We start from the raw sequence: 14,181 nt of genomic DNA on the forward strand, positions 1-14,181 counted from the left end.
GAGCCGCGTGGCAGTGGAGCACTCATGGAGCTGGTGCCTATGTCTCAAACATCTTAGCAGAGCAGCCCTTTATAAACAATATGACTGGCTGAAATCTGAGAAATGCTGTGCATCTGCAACACACATTTCAATCAATAGGAGCAGCAGCTGTTCAGCGCCTTACAAGATCTGACCTGTTATTACTCCTACGTATCATTGCCATCTAGAGCTGACCAGAGGAAAATTCCTTTTCATTGCAACTTGCGAGGTTTCATAATTTGTTTATATTCCACATTGGGACACTGGCTTGGAAGGTGGGAAGCCCACATTCAAGTCCCTGCTCTGCTGGGACAGGAACAGACTCTCAAACTTTGTCAAAACAAATTCATCCCTGCAAAGCATTCTGGCTTTGATAATACACTAAAAATGCTCTGACAAGCTCTCCTGACGTCTGAAACACAATTTAAAATTAGAGTCAAGGCGAGGGAGGTAGTATCTTTTATTGGATAGAGGAACAAGCTTTTAAGCTACACAGGGATGAAAAAGAGCTCTGTGTCGCTCGAAAGCTTGTCTCTCTCACCAACAGAATTTGGTCCAATAAAAGATAATATCTCAACCACCTTGTCTCTCTGATATCCTAAGACCGACATAGCTACAACAGAACTGAAAACAGAATTTAAAATGTACTTTTCCAACTTTTGTAAGACATCTTAATTATGGCACATGCTTAACTTCAAGTGCACAAGCAGTCCTTTTAAAATTTACCAAGGGTTTAATCCTCCCCCATTGGAAATCAATGGAACTGTCACCGTTGACTTCAATGGCAGCAGGACCAAGCCCAAGTTGCTTATAGTTAAGCACATGCTTAAGTGCTTTGCTGGATTGTTGCCAAAACACTTTTATAGCAGTCATTAATCATCAGGCTTATGTTCCGGTAGTTATGCTTCTGTGTGCAAAAATGTAGATTGCTTTTCTAAAGCTGCATGTACCAAGCACAAATAATGCATTCCCAGCATTTTACATGATTTCTGCAAACATCGTCTTGTAGAGTTTCATATATCAAAATGCAGTTAAAATTGGCAATAAGCTTGCTTCTTTGTTAATGAGATGGAATCCTCTCAATAACCTAATTTTTAATAGTGAGGAACATACACAGACCTGCAAAATAAGTGCCCAGATAATAATTCCATCTCTCTCTACTCTGACAAGGATAATACATTTTCCTATTAGCAGGCATGTGAGTCTATATTCCATTTTAAGCACACACAGCTACTTGGAGAATAAAAAATGGAGTAAGCTGTCAAACACATGATAAGCATTTTGAATAACTATGACACAGGTCAATTTATTCTAATGCATAGAATGAGGGAATTAGCACTTTCTTGTGAAATAATTTTCACAAACTAATTTCCCCAAAATTTGCAAGTAAGTCATCAGTGAGGGAAGATTGCTATCTCTTGTCTCTCATGGAATAAGAGTCTTTTATAAAACTTTAGTTTATGTCATGTGAACACAGAAAATACTTTGAGCCATAGTCTCCCCTTGTTGTGTAGCATTTTTTGTCCCTTCTAGTAGTAAGTCATGTTAAAACTGTTGTTACTTGACTAACCTGTATACCACTTAGAAAAACATGCATTTAAGGTCCCCAAAAATAGTCTCTCAGCCTAGTGGATTCTAAGATCCCTCATAAGAATGTAGCTCTTCTGTTGAGTCTTCATCGATTCAGATGCTAAAACCTTGCATTCAGATTCAGAGTAATTACTGCTGAGTCATGCTGGCAGGTGGGACCAATAAGCTCAAACCAGGACAGAAGGAGATGGGGGATTGGGGCACACAGTAGATCCTGGAGGAACAGTAAAGTTCAGGCTGAGTTTAATATGTTTACTGTTTTTGAGTAATCAGTTAAAGCAAACCCTTTGAAACAGGTGAGATTTGGACAATGACTCATGTTCTGTGTGCTCTGCTTAAGTCAGGATAGAAACTGGAGATATAGCTAGTTTCAGTGAAACCTGGTTTATTTTTAGTTCATAATTTAGTTACTGAATTAAAAAAATGAAACATACATCTCATTCATCTCCCTCCCGCCCTCCCTGACCCCCTGTCATTTTCTAAACTGTGACTCGGGAAAAGCCTTGATAGCTGAAATACCATGTCTGTTACACCACTGACCCGTGGGAGGATTTGGAGGCTTTTTATGACTACAATACATAATGCAAATGGAAGACAGGAGAAAGATGCTGCCTTTGTACAGCATGTTGCTATAAAAATCTATATGGTAGCTAAAGTAAGTACAATTTACCTTCACAATAGATCAACTAAATCCAACAAGCTTCCTATTCAAAATCAGTGACGGCAAATAATCATCTTGTAGATGGCTAGGAAGGAGCATACACAAACGTGAGTAGTTACGTCTAACTCCAAGTAGTAACATTTGGTATAGTAAGATCAAGTCTCTCATCTTAACAGAAAAATATAATGGCAATATTTTAAAAGCAAACCCTGTCCATGCACTAAATTAAACTCAAACTAGAAACGTCAGCATCAGCTGAAGTTATTCTGCAATCATTTTCTTACGCTATCTCATATGTCAAAAAGGCAGAATAACCAGGCCATACACAAAAGGCCATTATCTATGGAGATATACAAAGGTTACTCCATGGGAAGCCCAGCTGAGCACTGCACTAAGAATACTTTGTCCTTTAAAATTTGTACATGACTGATAAGCTAAGTTTAATTAGAGGATGTTTGGCCTTGGTCAGTAATTTCACAGTCATAAAATGTCAGCAGTTCTGTTTCATAATATTTGCTGCTGAACACATTCTTTGGATTGTCCCAGGAATACTGAACCTTTGATTCAGATTTGGAGAGACACTGCTGAGGAGAGGCAAGTGAAGCAAGTGCAATGAAGAGCAAATCCCGTAACATACAAATGCTTCTCTTTGTTTCTCTCTCCACATACCTATGGCAGACATGATAGAGCGAGTCTGATCTCATAGACTACTTTAAATCTTATGAATCTGATTCTCCACTGTCTTGCACCTGGCGTAGTTATTTTTCTGTGCAAAGTGAGTGTAAAAAAGACCACTTTTTTTTGGTAGTATTTTATACCTGGTATGCATTGGTGTCAATGACTACACAAGACAGAGAGAACTGGGCCCATTGACTTTGGCGGAGAACAGAATCAGGATCCATGCTGTATTCAATACTTTTTACCATTTAGTTCTGGTTTATACAATTTGGTTTTTTTTTGATGCTCACAGCGAATTCGTTGGATAAAATCCAGCCATTGACGGGTCTGGAAGCAGTAACAATGCAAGTGAACGCTAAATGCCAAACCTGTATTTCAGCTTCACCTTATATACTTTGTGAAAGAAATAAATTGCCACTTTATCTGGAAATTAAAACAAACAAAAGAAGGTGTGGTTTTCTTTATGGCCATTTGACATTATCCACCTTTAAAAGGTTAGGAAATGTAATTGCTGCCAAATGCAAGCTGTATAGGTAAGCTAATTTAAAAGGTTATGGGTACAGGATAGTAACATGCCATAAGCTTTTAAGCTGCAAATTCAGTCGTACTCAGCACTGATCCACTCTGAAACATAACAAAATGCAATGAGTGGTAGCTCCAATTTTGTGTCCAGTTACATGGGAATAGAGTGCATGTCCTGAGGAATACTGGAAATGCATGCTAGCGGGGGCAGGAAAACTGGACCTCAGCCTCTAAACCCTTACTAGCATTTTATGGGAGATGCTGTGGGAATATATGCTGTGTAAAGTCAACGGGACAGCTCGCTACATGGGACAAAGGGACTTTACTCCTTTCCACATTCAGTCAGTGCCAGCTGATGCAGGCCCCAGGCCACACTTGGCACATTCTGGAATGCACACAGAACCCCTTAAAAAACAAATGGAAATGTGGAGAAAAAGAGGCATGCCCTTGCCCATGCCCACTCCAAATATTAAATCCATGTGAGATGGGTTATCCTACCTCTTTGGGCCATGGGAATGTCCAGGGAAGCCATCAAAGGAGAGTCAAGGGACAAAAAGAATAGCTACTTACTTTACTGTTACTGTTTCTCTGAGGTGTGCCTATGTGGATACCACTCTTAGGGTGCATATAGGAATATTCTAACCATATAGGAATGTCCTAGCCAGCAGTGTCTCTTGGGGCTGCGCCTGTGCCCTCATCCTCCCTGCCAAGAACAACGGGTTCAGCAACCTCAGCCGCCACTCAGTGTCTTCACCACACATAATCCCAACTAAAAGGACGCTGTAGCAGCGGTGAAGGAGGGTGGGTCGTGAGATCCACATGGACAGAACATCTTGAAGAACCACTGTGTTTCGGCCAGTTAGAGAGAGTTCCCCCTTCCTGAATCTTAAACATAGTTCTTACCTCTCTGATGAAACCTCCTTTTGAACCAACATCATCATGCTTTTATACTACCTGTGGCAATTACCTCAGCACAGAGGGTGAGTGAGATTCAGTCTTCAATAGCTGGCCCTCCATTCACTGTTTTTCATTAGGACAGAATGACTTTAAGACCTCATCCACAATGTACACAGAAAGTAGTTTCAGACCTTGACCTCAGCCAATATATACTGTTACCAGTGTTTTCCCCTAAGCCTAATTCATCTCTCTGGGAAACAAAGCCCCATTTCCTTGTTGTTAGGACAGTGCTATCTTATTACCTACATAGGTTGAAACCATTTAGTAAATCACCCAGGTTATTTATTTGTAGCCTTTGAAGAAAAGTCCAGAGGTCACAAATGGATCTCAGATTGTATCAGGGTCTCTTCTGACTTGAAATCGAGTTGATTTTCCACCTCTCAGATTAAACCTCCTTCAGCTAGAGCTCAGTGCATCCCTTAGCAGGGTCTCCATAGCTGAAACTTGTATGGCAGCTACTTGGAGTGGAGTTCGGACTTTTATCATTCAGTATTGTCTCCCATCAGCCTCTAGACCTGATGCCAAGCTGTCTTAGGGTATGTCTACACTACGATTTTATAGAAGTTGATTTTTAGAAATTGATTTTATACAGTCGATTGTGTTTGTCCACACTAAGCGCATTAAATCGGCGGAGTGCGTCCTCACTATCATGGCTAGCATCGACTTACGGAGCAGTGCACTGTGGGTAGGTATCCCACAGTTATCGCAGTCTCCGCCACCCATTGGAATTCTGGGTTAAGCTCTCAATGCCTGATGAGGCAAAACATTGTCGCAGGTGGTTTTGGGTACATGTCGTCAGTCGCCTCTCCCTCCATGAAAGCAATGGCAAACAATCATTTCGTGCCTTTTTTCCTGGGTTACCCATGCAGGGGCGGCTCTAGCCATTTCGCCGCCCCAAGCACGGCCGCACGCTGCGGGGGGGCGCTCTGCTGATCGCCGGTCCTGCGGCTCTGGTGGACCTCCCGCAGACGTGCCTGCAGAGGGTCCGCTGGTCCCGCGGCTCTGGTGGACCTCCCGCAGGCATGCCTGCGGATGCGCCACCGAAGCCACGGGACCAGCGGACCCTCCGCAGGCACGCCTGCGGGAGGTCCACCGGAGCCGCCGGCCGCCCTCCTGGTGACTGGCAGAGCGCCCCCCATGGCATGCCGCCCCAAGCACACGCTTGGTGTGCTGGGGCCTGGAGCCGCCCCTGTACCCATGCAGATGCCATACCACGGCAAGCATGGAGCCCGCTCAGCTCACTGTCGCTGCTGCTGTTGTGGGCAAGTCTACTGTGGGGCCGCTGTGATCCAAGTAGCCAATGCAATCACTGACATTCTGTTATCAAGGGTAGTGACTCTGGGAAATGTGCGGGCCTTTTTAGATTTTAGGTGCATCATATTCCTGTCCTTTGTTGCTGGTGAAGAAGTCTTGCAGCCGTACATTCCAGTCCGGTCGGCGCTGCAACATCCATTCATGAAGCCTGGACCATAGCACTTCTGTGATTGACACATGTAACAGCTCCAGGGCTCTTGCTCTTTTGCCTTGGCTGAGGTACCCTGCCCTACCCGGACCTCCAAGCATTCAACACAGAAGCACCTGCAGCAGCTGGCATTGCTACACAGCAGCAGCTCTTTGCCTTCATAGGAGATGGTGCAGTAGGACTGCTAACCGTCATCATCCACTGCAACTTTGCTCTCCTGCTCCCCAGCGATGAGCTCAGGAGATCCATACTGGTCCTCCTGGGTGCTGCTAGCAGCAGACAGTGCAGTAGGACTGGTAACCATCCTTGTCAGACTCAATCCAAAAATAATTCAATCACTCCTCTTCTGGAGGTCCAATTCATTTAGTCCTCTGGATACAAACTAGCTCTCCAGGCTCCAACCCCAGTTCGGTGTTCCTTTCCTCTTAGGTAAGCACATCCCAGCCCTCCTCCCTGGAGCTGGGTTTTATCACTCCGAGGCGTTACCTGACTAGAGTTCCTTCTATCTGGGGAGTTGAGTAGTCAAAATCAGAAGGCTGATCTTCCTGGCTGGAGCCTCTCCCACTCCCTGCAGTTTCCTGAGCTCACCTTGCCTTTCACTGCAGTTTCCTGAGCTCACCTTGCCTTTCACTGCAGTTTCCTGCTGCCCTCCAGTAGGCCCCATCCAGGCTGTTAACATGGCACAGGTGGGCTGGAGAAATTTCTTCAGTAACCAGGTTAAGCTGGCCCGTTACAAACCGTAACAATGGCCATGGAAAGAATGTTGGCCTGGAGGTGGAGGCTGTGGCATGCAAGGCGGTCCAGACGTAGATGGAGTGGAAAGCGGGCTGTGGACACAGTTCTCAGGAGGTCATTGTCAGGCCATGTGATGCCTCGGTAGGCATGTCTGACAGGGCTTGGTTTGGGACAATGGTTGTGTGTAGCTCCTCTTCTTATACAAATAGATTGTTCCCTCGTCTGTCCCTCCAAATGATGTGCTAAGTGGCTGATGTGGGGTAGCTCTCTAGAGCAGCAGCTCAGCATATCAAGGGAGTCGTGTGTGTGTGGGCTCCCACATCTAGCCATCATCTGCATCATATCTGCTTCTTTTTGTTCTTCGACCCCGCTGTGTGAAACAGCTAGCTGTGGTGGGCATTTCAACACATTCCTTGTATATACCGTCTGGTCCTTGCTGTACACAGAGTGTTGCCTGGGGCATTGGCCAACTGTACTTGCATCCTTGTTTTGATGGTGTGGTGGGGACATGCCCGATGGAGTCACCAGATCAGTAGTCATCCCTGGAATGACTCTTTATCCCCAGCATCTTGTTGCTGTTGAGTGGCATTTTTGAAGTCATATAGATGACTGCAGGCCCCCGGTAAGACGTTTAGTGGCATCCAACAAGCAAATGGATGTTTGTAGCTGGTTACTTCCAACCAGCCTTCCTGCAGGGATGACTAGTTTCCAGAGTCATAGATGGCTGCATGGCCATAGCCAAGTGCCAGGTAGCTGGGGGTGGGGTAATGGAACTGTCCCTAGGATGAACATCTGGCATACTTTGGTCTTGCTTGCCAGCACTGTTTGTGGCATGCATCTGCTATGGGTCCTGTGAGTTCTGGTTGCAATTCAGAGCTGTGATGTGGTGCTATCCTGTAGTGTGATTTGTCAATGATGCTGTTGTGTGTTGGGATTAATAAGAAAATGTGTGTTTGTAATCTGTGGGGGTGTCCTATTTGAAGTGGTACTGTGTGTGTAGACATGTATAATCCCCAAGACCTCCTGTAATGTGGGATTTCAAATATGAAAGATACCTTGCTCTCTGACAACTGTGTATACAACTCTTTTTTGACTCATACAATAGCAGAGCTCAATGGGTGATGAAGCCCAGAACTGTATGTGCAGATTCTGGTTACTTTGTGGTCCTGGGGTCTACCTGCTCTACCTGTTGGAGGAGGAATGTCACAGGACAGTTCCTATGACCCACAGCAGATTTGAAACAAACAGGTACTATAGAGGGCCCATGATGACAGAGCATTTAGGTGGTTCTGTCTGGTGATGCACTCAGATGTCTCATGGTCATACTTGGTGGTATGCCTTTGTGTTGGTGTCTTGCATAGCTGTTAACCAGGTGATCATTTTGTGCATGAGCTGATTGCAAATGTTGGCAGAGGAGGAAACATCTGAGTGGCAGAGTGGACATCATATGCAAAGTGAGTATCAACTCAACAATTACCAATCCCAAATTGCTGCTTCCACCTATTCTCACACATTCACAGCTAGTGAAAGTTGAGGTGACCTCAGTTACCCTGATGCATATCTTCTATGATGTATAATATCACAAAGCACTGTTCTGTTCACATTTACCTTATTGTGTTTGTCTCTGTAAGGCTCTTATGTAAAGGCTGTGCTAGGCATGGGATGAGAGCCAAGATTTTGCAGGTGTGTGATATAAATGCTGGAAGATGAGTTATAGTAAAAGAAAAATACAATCAAGATGGTTGCTGATGTTTTAAACCAGGACTTAATCACTTTTTTTATTTGCAAAAAATATATTTAAGGAATAAAATTAAAGACTATTTTACCCCAGCTGATCTCGAAATGTCAATTTCTAAGCATAATCTCAATCACAGGAAAGTAGAAAATCTCTCAACAGGATTTTGGCACTCCAGTCCATTAACTATTTACATCTACAGGTGGACACTGGCTCACGGTAAGGGTGAAAATTCAAGTAGCAAAAACAACACTTGTAGCTCTGTCACATGGAATGTCGTTTAGTTCTTCCCCAAAGTTCAATTCTCTTTGTAGTGAGCAGCTGGGCCAGTCCACTCAGCAGCATGATGAAGATGGTGAAAACCATCACAAGGACATAGTGGCTAATGCTGCAACAGAGAATGTTACAGGTCAGATAAGACAAAAATATTTTAAACCCTTGTAGTAGAAAACTACATTAGTCAAGTAGCCTTGGTAACAATTTTATTACGTAATTATGGGTCCAATCATGTATTTTTAGTAAGGCTTAGAGGTGAGCAATTCCAAGGAGATGATACAGTGTATTTTTAAGAGAGATGTTTTATCTACATATATGAAATTGGCTACTCTTTGGTTCATATTCCTATTAGTAGCTCATCTACTTCACTTTCATGTTCCTCCAGCACTCTTGGATGAACATTATACAGCTCTGATGACTCACTGCAATTTAAATTATCACTTTGTTCTGACTCCTTAACTTAACAGTACCTAAAATTTATTACCTAACCCAGAACTACTCTTTGAAGACATTTCCCCCACTGGCTTGTGTCAGACTTCATCACAGAAGTAGTTTAGCATCTCTCCAGTGTCTTTTTCCTGCACAATCATTCCCTTTGCTCTCAGATAGTCTAGCAGAAACACTAACCCTCTTGCAGGTTTCATACTTCTGATAGCATTTAAGATTTTTTAAAATTTGTATTTAGGTCCTTGGCTAGTTGCCAAGTGAGACCCATGCTCACCTCTTTTTGTACCTCTAACATGCATACGTGTGATAGTATCAGGGCTAGAAATAAGCATGTAAAGGGGAAAATCTGCTGGAAAAGGAATAAAAAGATATTAACTGAAGATAAACACTAATTTTAAAAAGATTTAAGTGGTCCTGACAGTTAAGGAATCCACACAGCTCCAAATGTCTGTTTTTTCCAGAGGTTTGGGGTGATTACTATCAGTCACAGTGAGCATTTCTATATCTACATCTTGAATAATACAGTTGGGTTTGGGTTACTAAATTCAAATCCAGCTCTTCCCAAAATTCTCAGGAGCTCAGATCTGGAATTTGGAGTCCGTCCATTAGGGAAACAATGGCCAGCTATGAAGCCTGAATCAAGAATCAAACTTTCCCAATGTTTTGGAACTAGTGTGGTTGAGGGCAAAGGTTGCTGGATTGTGAGCAGGAGACCTGGGCTTTATTCCTAGCTCTGCTACTGACCTATTTTGTGACATTGTCACTTCACCTTTCTGTGCCACCACGTCACCTCCCACTTTTTGCCTGTCTTGTCTATTTAGATTGTAAGATCTTTGAGGCAGGCAGTGTTTTGTAAGTTTGCACAGGGCTCATGCAATGGGATTGTTATCTCAGTTGGGATCTCCAGATGCTATTGTAATACAAATCAGGTTGGGAGGAGCGGTGAATCTGATGTGGCTATCTTCATATTCTTTCCCCAGGATTATAAGTACAGCTCCGTGTATTCCATAATCATGGAATTTACTGCAGAATCCAGCCCTTGCCACAGCACTGTACTCCAGAGTTTAAGCTCTCATGATTAAAAAAAACAAACAAACAGAGGTTAATCACGTCATACAGTAACTGGAGTCCTTTGAGATGTGTGTCCCTGTGGTTGCTCCACTTATGGTGTGCCTGTGACCAGAGATTTTTGGTAGCAGTGCTTGTTCAGCCCACGCATGCACCCCGTGCCTCATGCTAAGGCTATTTGGGGCTGTATGGGAGAACCACCCTGAGTTCTTTCTCCACTGCAAAAACCCACAAGGGAGACTCCAAAGCAGACAGGAAGGAGGGTGGGTAGTGGAGCACCCAAAGGAAAACATCTTTCAAAGAACTTTAGTTACTACTCAAAGGGAGTAACTTCTCCTTCTTTGAGTAGTCCCTTTGTGGGACTCCACTTCAGGTGACTCCCGAGCAGTACACCCACGTGAGAGATTTGGAGCAGAGTCCAATACAGAAGAGAGAACTGCATTGCCCACAGCAACATCTGATTTTGCCGCAGGTACCAAAGCATAATGATTAGAAAAGATATGAACAGATGACCAATTTGCTGCTCTACAGATGTCTGCAACTGATACATCCTTAAGTAAGGCTATAGACATAGATCACTCTGAAAGAGGCTTGAACATGAGTTCTGTCATAACAAATATTAATATAACCAGAAATCCATTCTGATAACCTCTGTTTCGAAATTACCAAACCCTTGCTTCTCTCTGCAATGGATACAAATAGTCTAGATCTTCTAAATGGTTCAGTCCTATCTAAGTACAGGGCTAATGCCCTCCTGATACCTAGGGTATGGAATACAGTATGGAGCCATACAGTACAGCCAGTACAGTGCAGTTTTGTTTGGGAGATGAATGGTTTAATATAAAATTCTGTGGACACCTTAGGTAAAAATCTTGGACATGCCTGTAAATGAGAGGTCTTGAACACCATATAAGGGGAGAGTTGCCATTAAAGCCCCCAATTCTCCCACCCTTCAGGCAGAAATGATTGCTACCAGAAAGGCTGCCTTTATTGATAAATCTAATAGAGAACCAATAGCTAGTAGCTCAAAAGTATGTTTCATAAGGCAATTAAATACTATGTACAAGTCCGAGCTTGGAGTAGGATTGGTAAAGAGTCTCAACCAACCAATGAACAAGGTCTTACAGCATCCAAAAGGAAGGAAGTGGAGTAAGATGTTGCAGCTGTATTGCAAATTCGGAAAAGGATCGGGATATCCTCCAGGGAGATTTGGATGACCTTGTAAACTGGAGTATTAGTAACAGGATGAAATTCAATAGTGAGAAGTGTAAGGTTATGCATTTAGGGATGACTAACAAGAACTTTAGTTATAAGCTGGGGACACAGCTTAGTTATAAGCTGAGGAGGAGAAGGACCTAGGAGTCCTGGTTGATCAATGTGATGCGGCCGTTAAAAAAGCTAATGCGGTCTTGGGATGCATTAGGCGAGGTATTTCTAGTAGGGATAAGGAGGTGCTAGTCCCGTTATATAAGGCGTTGGTAAGACCTCATTTGGAGTATTGTGTGCAGTTTTGGTCTCCCATGTTTAAGAAGGATGAATTCAAACTGGAACGGGTACAAAGAAGGGCCACTAGAATGATCCGAGGAATGGAAAGCCTGTTGTATGAAAGGAGACTTGAGGAGCTCGGTTTGTTTTCCTTAACCAAAAGAAGGATAAGAGGAGATATGATTGCACTCTTTAAATATATCAGAGGGATAAATACCAGGGAAGGAGAGGAATTATTTCAGCTCAGTGCTAATGTGGACACGAGGACAAATGGATATAAATTGTCAGTCAGGAAATTTAGGCTTGAAATTAGACGAAGGTTTCTAACCATCAGAGGAGTGCAATTCTGGAACAGCCTTCCGAAGGAAACAGTGAAGCGAAGGACCTCCATGACTTTAAGATTAAGCTAGATAAGTTTATGGAGGAGATAGTATGATAGGATAACGGGCTTAGTCAATAGGTCAATTAAGTGCCACACTGGTAATTAGTACAATGGGTCAATGAAAGGATATTGTTAGCCTTTTTCCAGAGGGTATGGCTGGAGAGTCTTGCCTGCATGCTCGGGGTTCAGCTGACCGCCATATTTGGGGTCGGGAAGGAATTTTCCTCCAGGGTAGATTGGCAGTGGCCCTGGAGGTTTTTCGCCTTCCTCCGAAGCATGGGGCAGGGGTCGCTTGCTTAAGGAGTGGGTGGATCGGCTTATGTGGCCTGCATCTTGCAGGAGGTCAGACTAGATGATCATAATGGTCCCTTCTGATCTTGAATTCTATGATTCTATGATTACCAATCCTACTCCAAGCTCTGACTTGAAAATAGTATTTAATTGCCTTATGAAACATACTTTTGAGCTACTAGCTATTGGTTCTCTATTAGATTAATAGATTGATTAACTATTACTGGTTAAGACTCTTGACCAAGCCATTAAATCTGTTGCATGGAGGACATGGATGGCTGAGAAGATGTAGCTGAAGATGAAGGAGGTTTCTTTTTAAAATATCTTCGTCTATTGACTGGGGGGTACAGAGGGTTTATGATATGTTGACTAGGGGGCTGGATGTGCTCTTTGTGCTATCTGGACCTACTAAATCTCCTTTTATTTACAGGAGTGTAAATATCTAGGGATTGCAGTATGGTTCTCGAATCCTTTAAAGTGTGGAGAGATGGATCCGTTGAGTCCAAGAGCTTGCAACTATCAAAGGGGAGGTCTTTGACAGTACTCTGAACCTCTCTTAGAAAGCCTGACAGTTGTAGCCAAGATGCTCTTCTCATGCCTTCTGCAGTGGAGATAGACTGTGCTGCAATATCTGCCACATCTAAGGAGGCCTGGAGCAATGTTTTTGCCAGGAGCTGACCCTCTTGAATAATGTTTTTAAACTGGTTCTGATGTCCTTCTGGCAGATGCTCAATAAAAAAATTGAATGTTATAATTTAAGTAGTCATATTTGGCCATGAGCACTTGATGGATTGCTATCCTGAACTGACGTGTGTCTGAAGCACAGGGTTCACGACCAAAAAGACTGAGCCTCTTGTGGTCCTTTATGTACAAGTTGGACTTTGAGTTATGTTGTCTGCATCATTTATTAATGGTCTCCAACACTAAGGCATTTGGAGCTGGGTGAAAAAATAGAAAATAGAAACTCCAGTTCCCTAGCTAAAACAGAATACTTTTTATCCACTCTCTTGCAATAGGCAGTGCGGTAGCAGGGGTTTTCCAAACCATCTTAGCAGGCTCCATAAGAGCTTCATTCACTGGAATAGCAATCTTCAAAGATGTCGAAGTGTGTCAAATATCTAGGAGTTTATGTTGTTACTCCTGAACCCCCTCAAAGGGACTCTGCAGTCTGTCAGCATCCTGAAACTGCTTGACCTCATCTGCAATAGAAGGTGGTGAAGACATGATAACTTCATCAGGAGATGAGGAGGAAATATTAGTAAGTGGTGTCACCTCCTTATCGGCCCTTGCCTCTTGCTCCTCAAAGGTCTCTTCCTCTGGCACAGGTGATGGTAAAGGGGATTCAGGAGAATGGGCTCTTCTCTGTTCCCTCCGGTGTTGTGAGGACCTCAGTGTAGATTGTTAGTGACAGCATGCCCATGGATCCCAGCAAGGCTACTGAGGAGGCACAAATGGCATAGGTGGAGGCAGCCATCTTTGTCCGGCCATGTGAGTGTCATCTGAGGTTTCTTCTCCTGGAATATGTCAGGATGGAGGGAAAGTGAGGTGTCCTAGAATAGGTAAGGGAGCCCTACACCAAAATTTGAGTTTGATGAGTACTCTTCCACATTCTCTAAGCAGGGAGATAGCTCTTTGGCTTGCAGAGTAGATGAGGGTGAGTGCGGTGCTCTACATGATAGAGGGTTTGGTGACCTAGAAATCTTGACATTGTCAAATCCCCTACGCTTGTTAAGAGAGGAAATTCTGGCTCAGGAGAGATCATCAGATCATTAGGATATTTAGACTCTTGTGGTATTGATGGTAACAAAGACTGGACCAAGTGGGAACCTGTGGAAGATGGTTTCAGTACTGATGCAGCTGGTACCGAGTGCTTG

General features: G+C 43.5%; 1 protein-coding gene across 6 annotated transcripts in view; it reads right to left on the reverse strand.

Moving 5' to 3' along the window:
* Positions 1–8,369: 8,369 nt before the first annotated feature.
* The window catches only part of PIGN (phosphatidylinositol glycan anchor biosynthesis class N), a 164,720-nt gene continuing 158,908 nt past the window's right edge, over positions 8,370–14,181 (reverse strand). For 4 of the 6 annotated variants that reach the window (XM_039526035.1, XM_039526037.1, XM_039526039.1 and 1 more), the window contains one exon: positions 8,370–8,746. In XM_039526035.1, the coding sequence (XP_039381969.1) occupies positions 8,623–8,746 (124 nt within the window). In that variant the 3' untranslated portion in view covers positions 8,370–8,622. The remainder of the gene's footprint in view (positions 8,747–14,181) is intronic. The other 2 variants (XM_039526041.1, XR_005594508.1) reach the window with 2 other exon arrangements.

This window comes from Mauremys reevesii, linkage group 2 (genome assembly GCF_016161935.1).
Source record: "Mauremys reevesii isolate NIE-2019 linkage group 2, ASM1616193v1, whole genome shotgun sequence".
NCBI lineage: Eukaryota > Metazoa > Chordata > Testudines > Geoemydidae > Mauremys > Mauremys reevesii.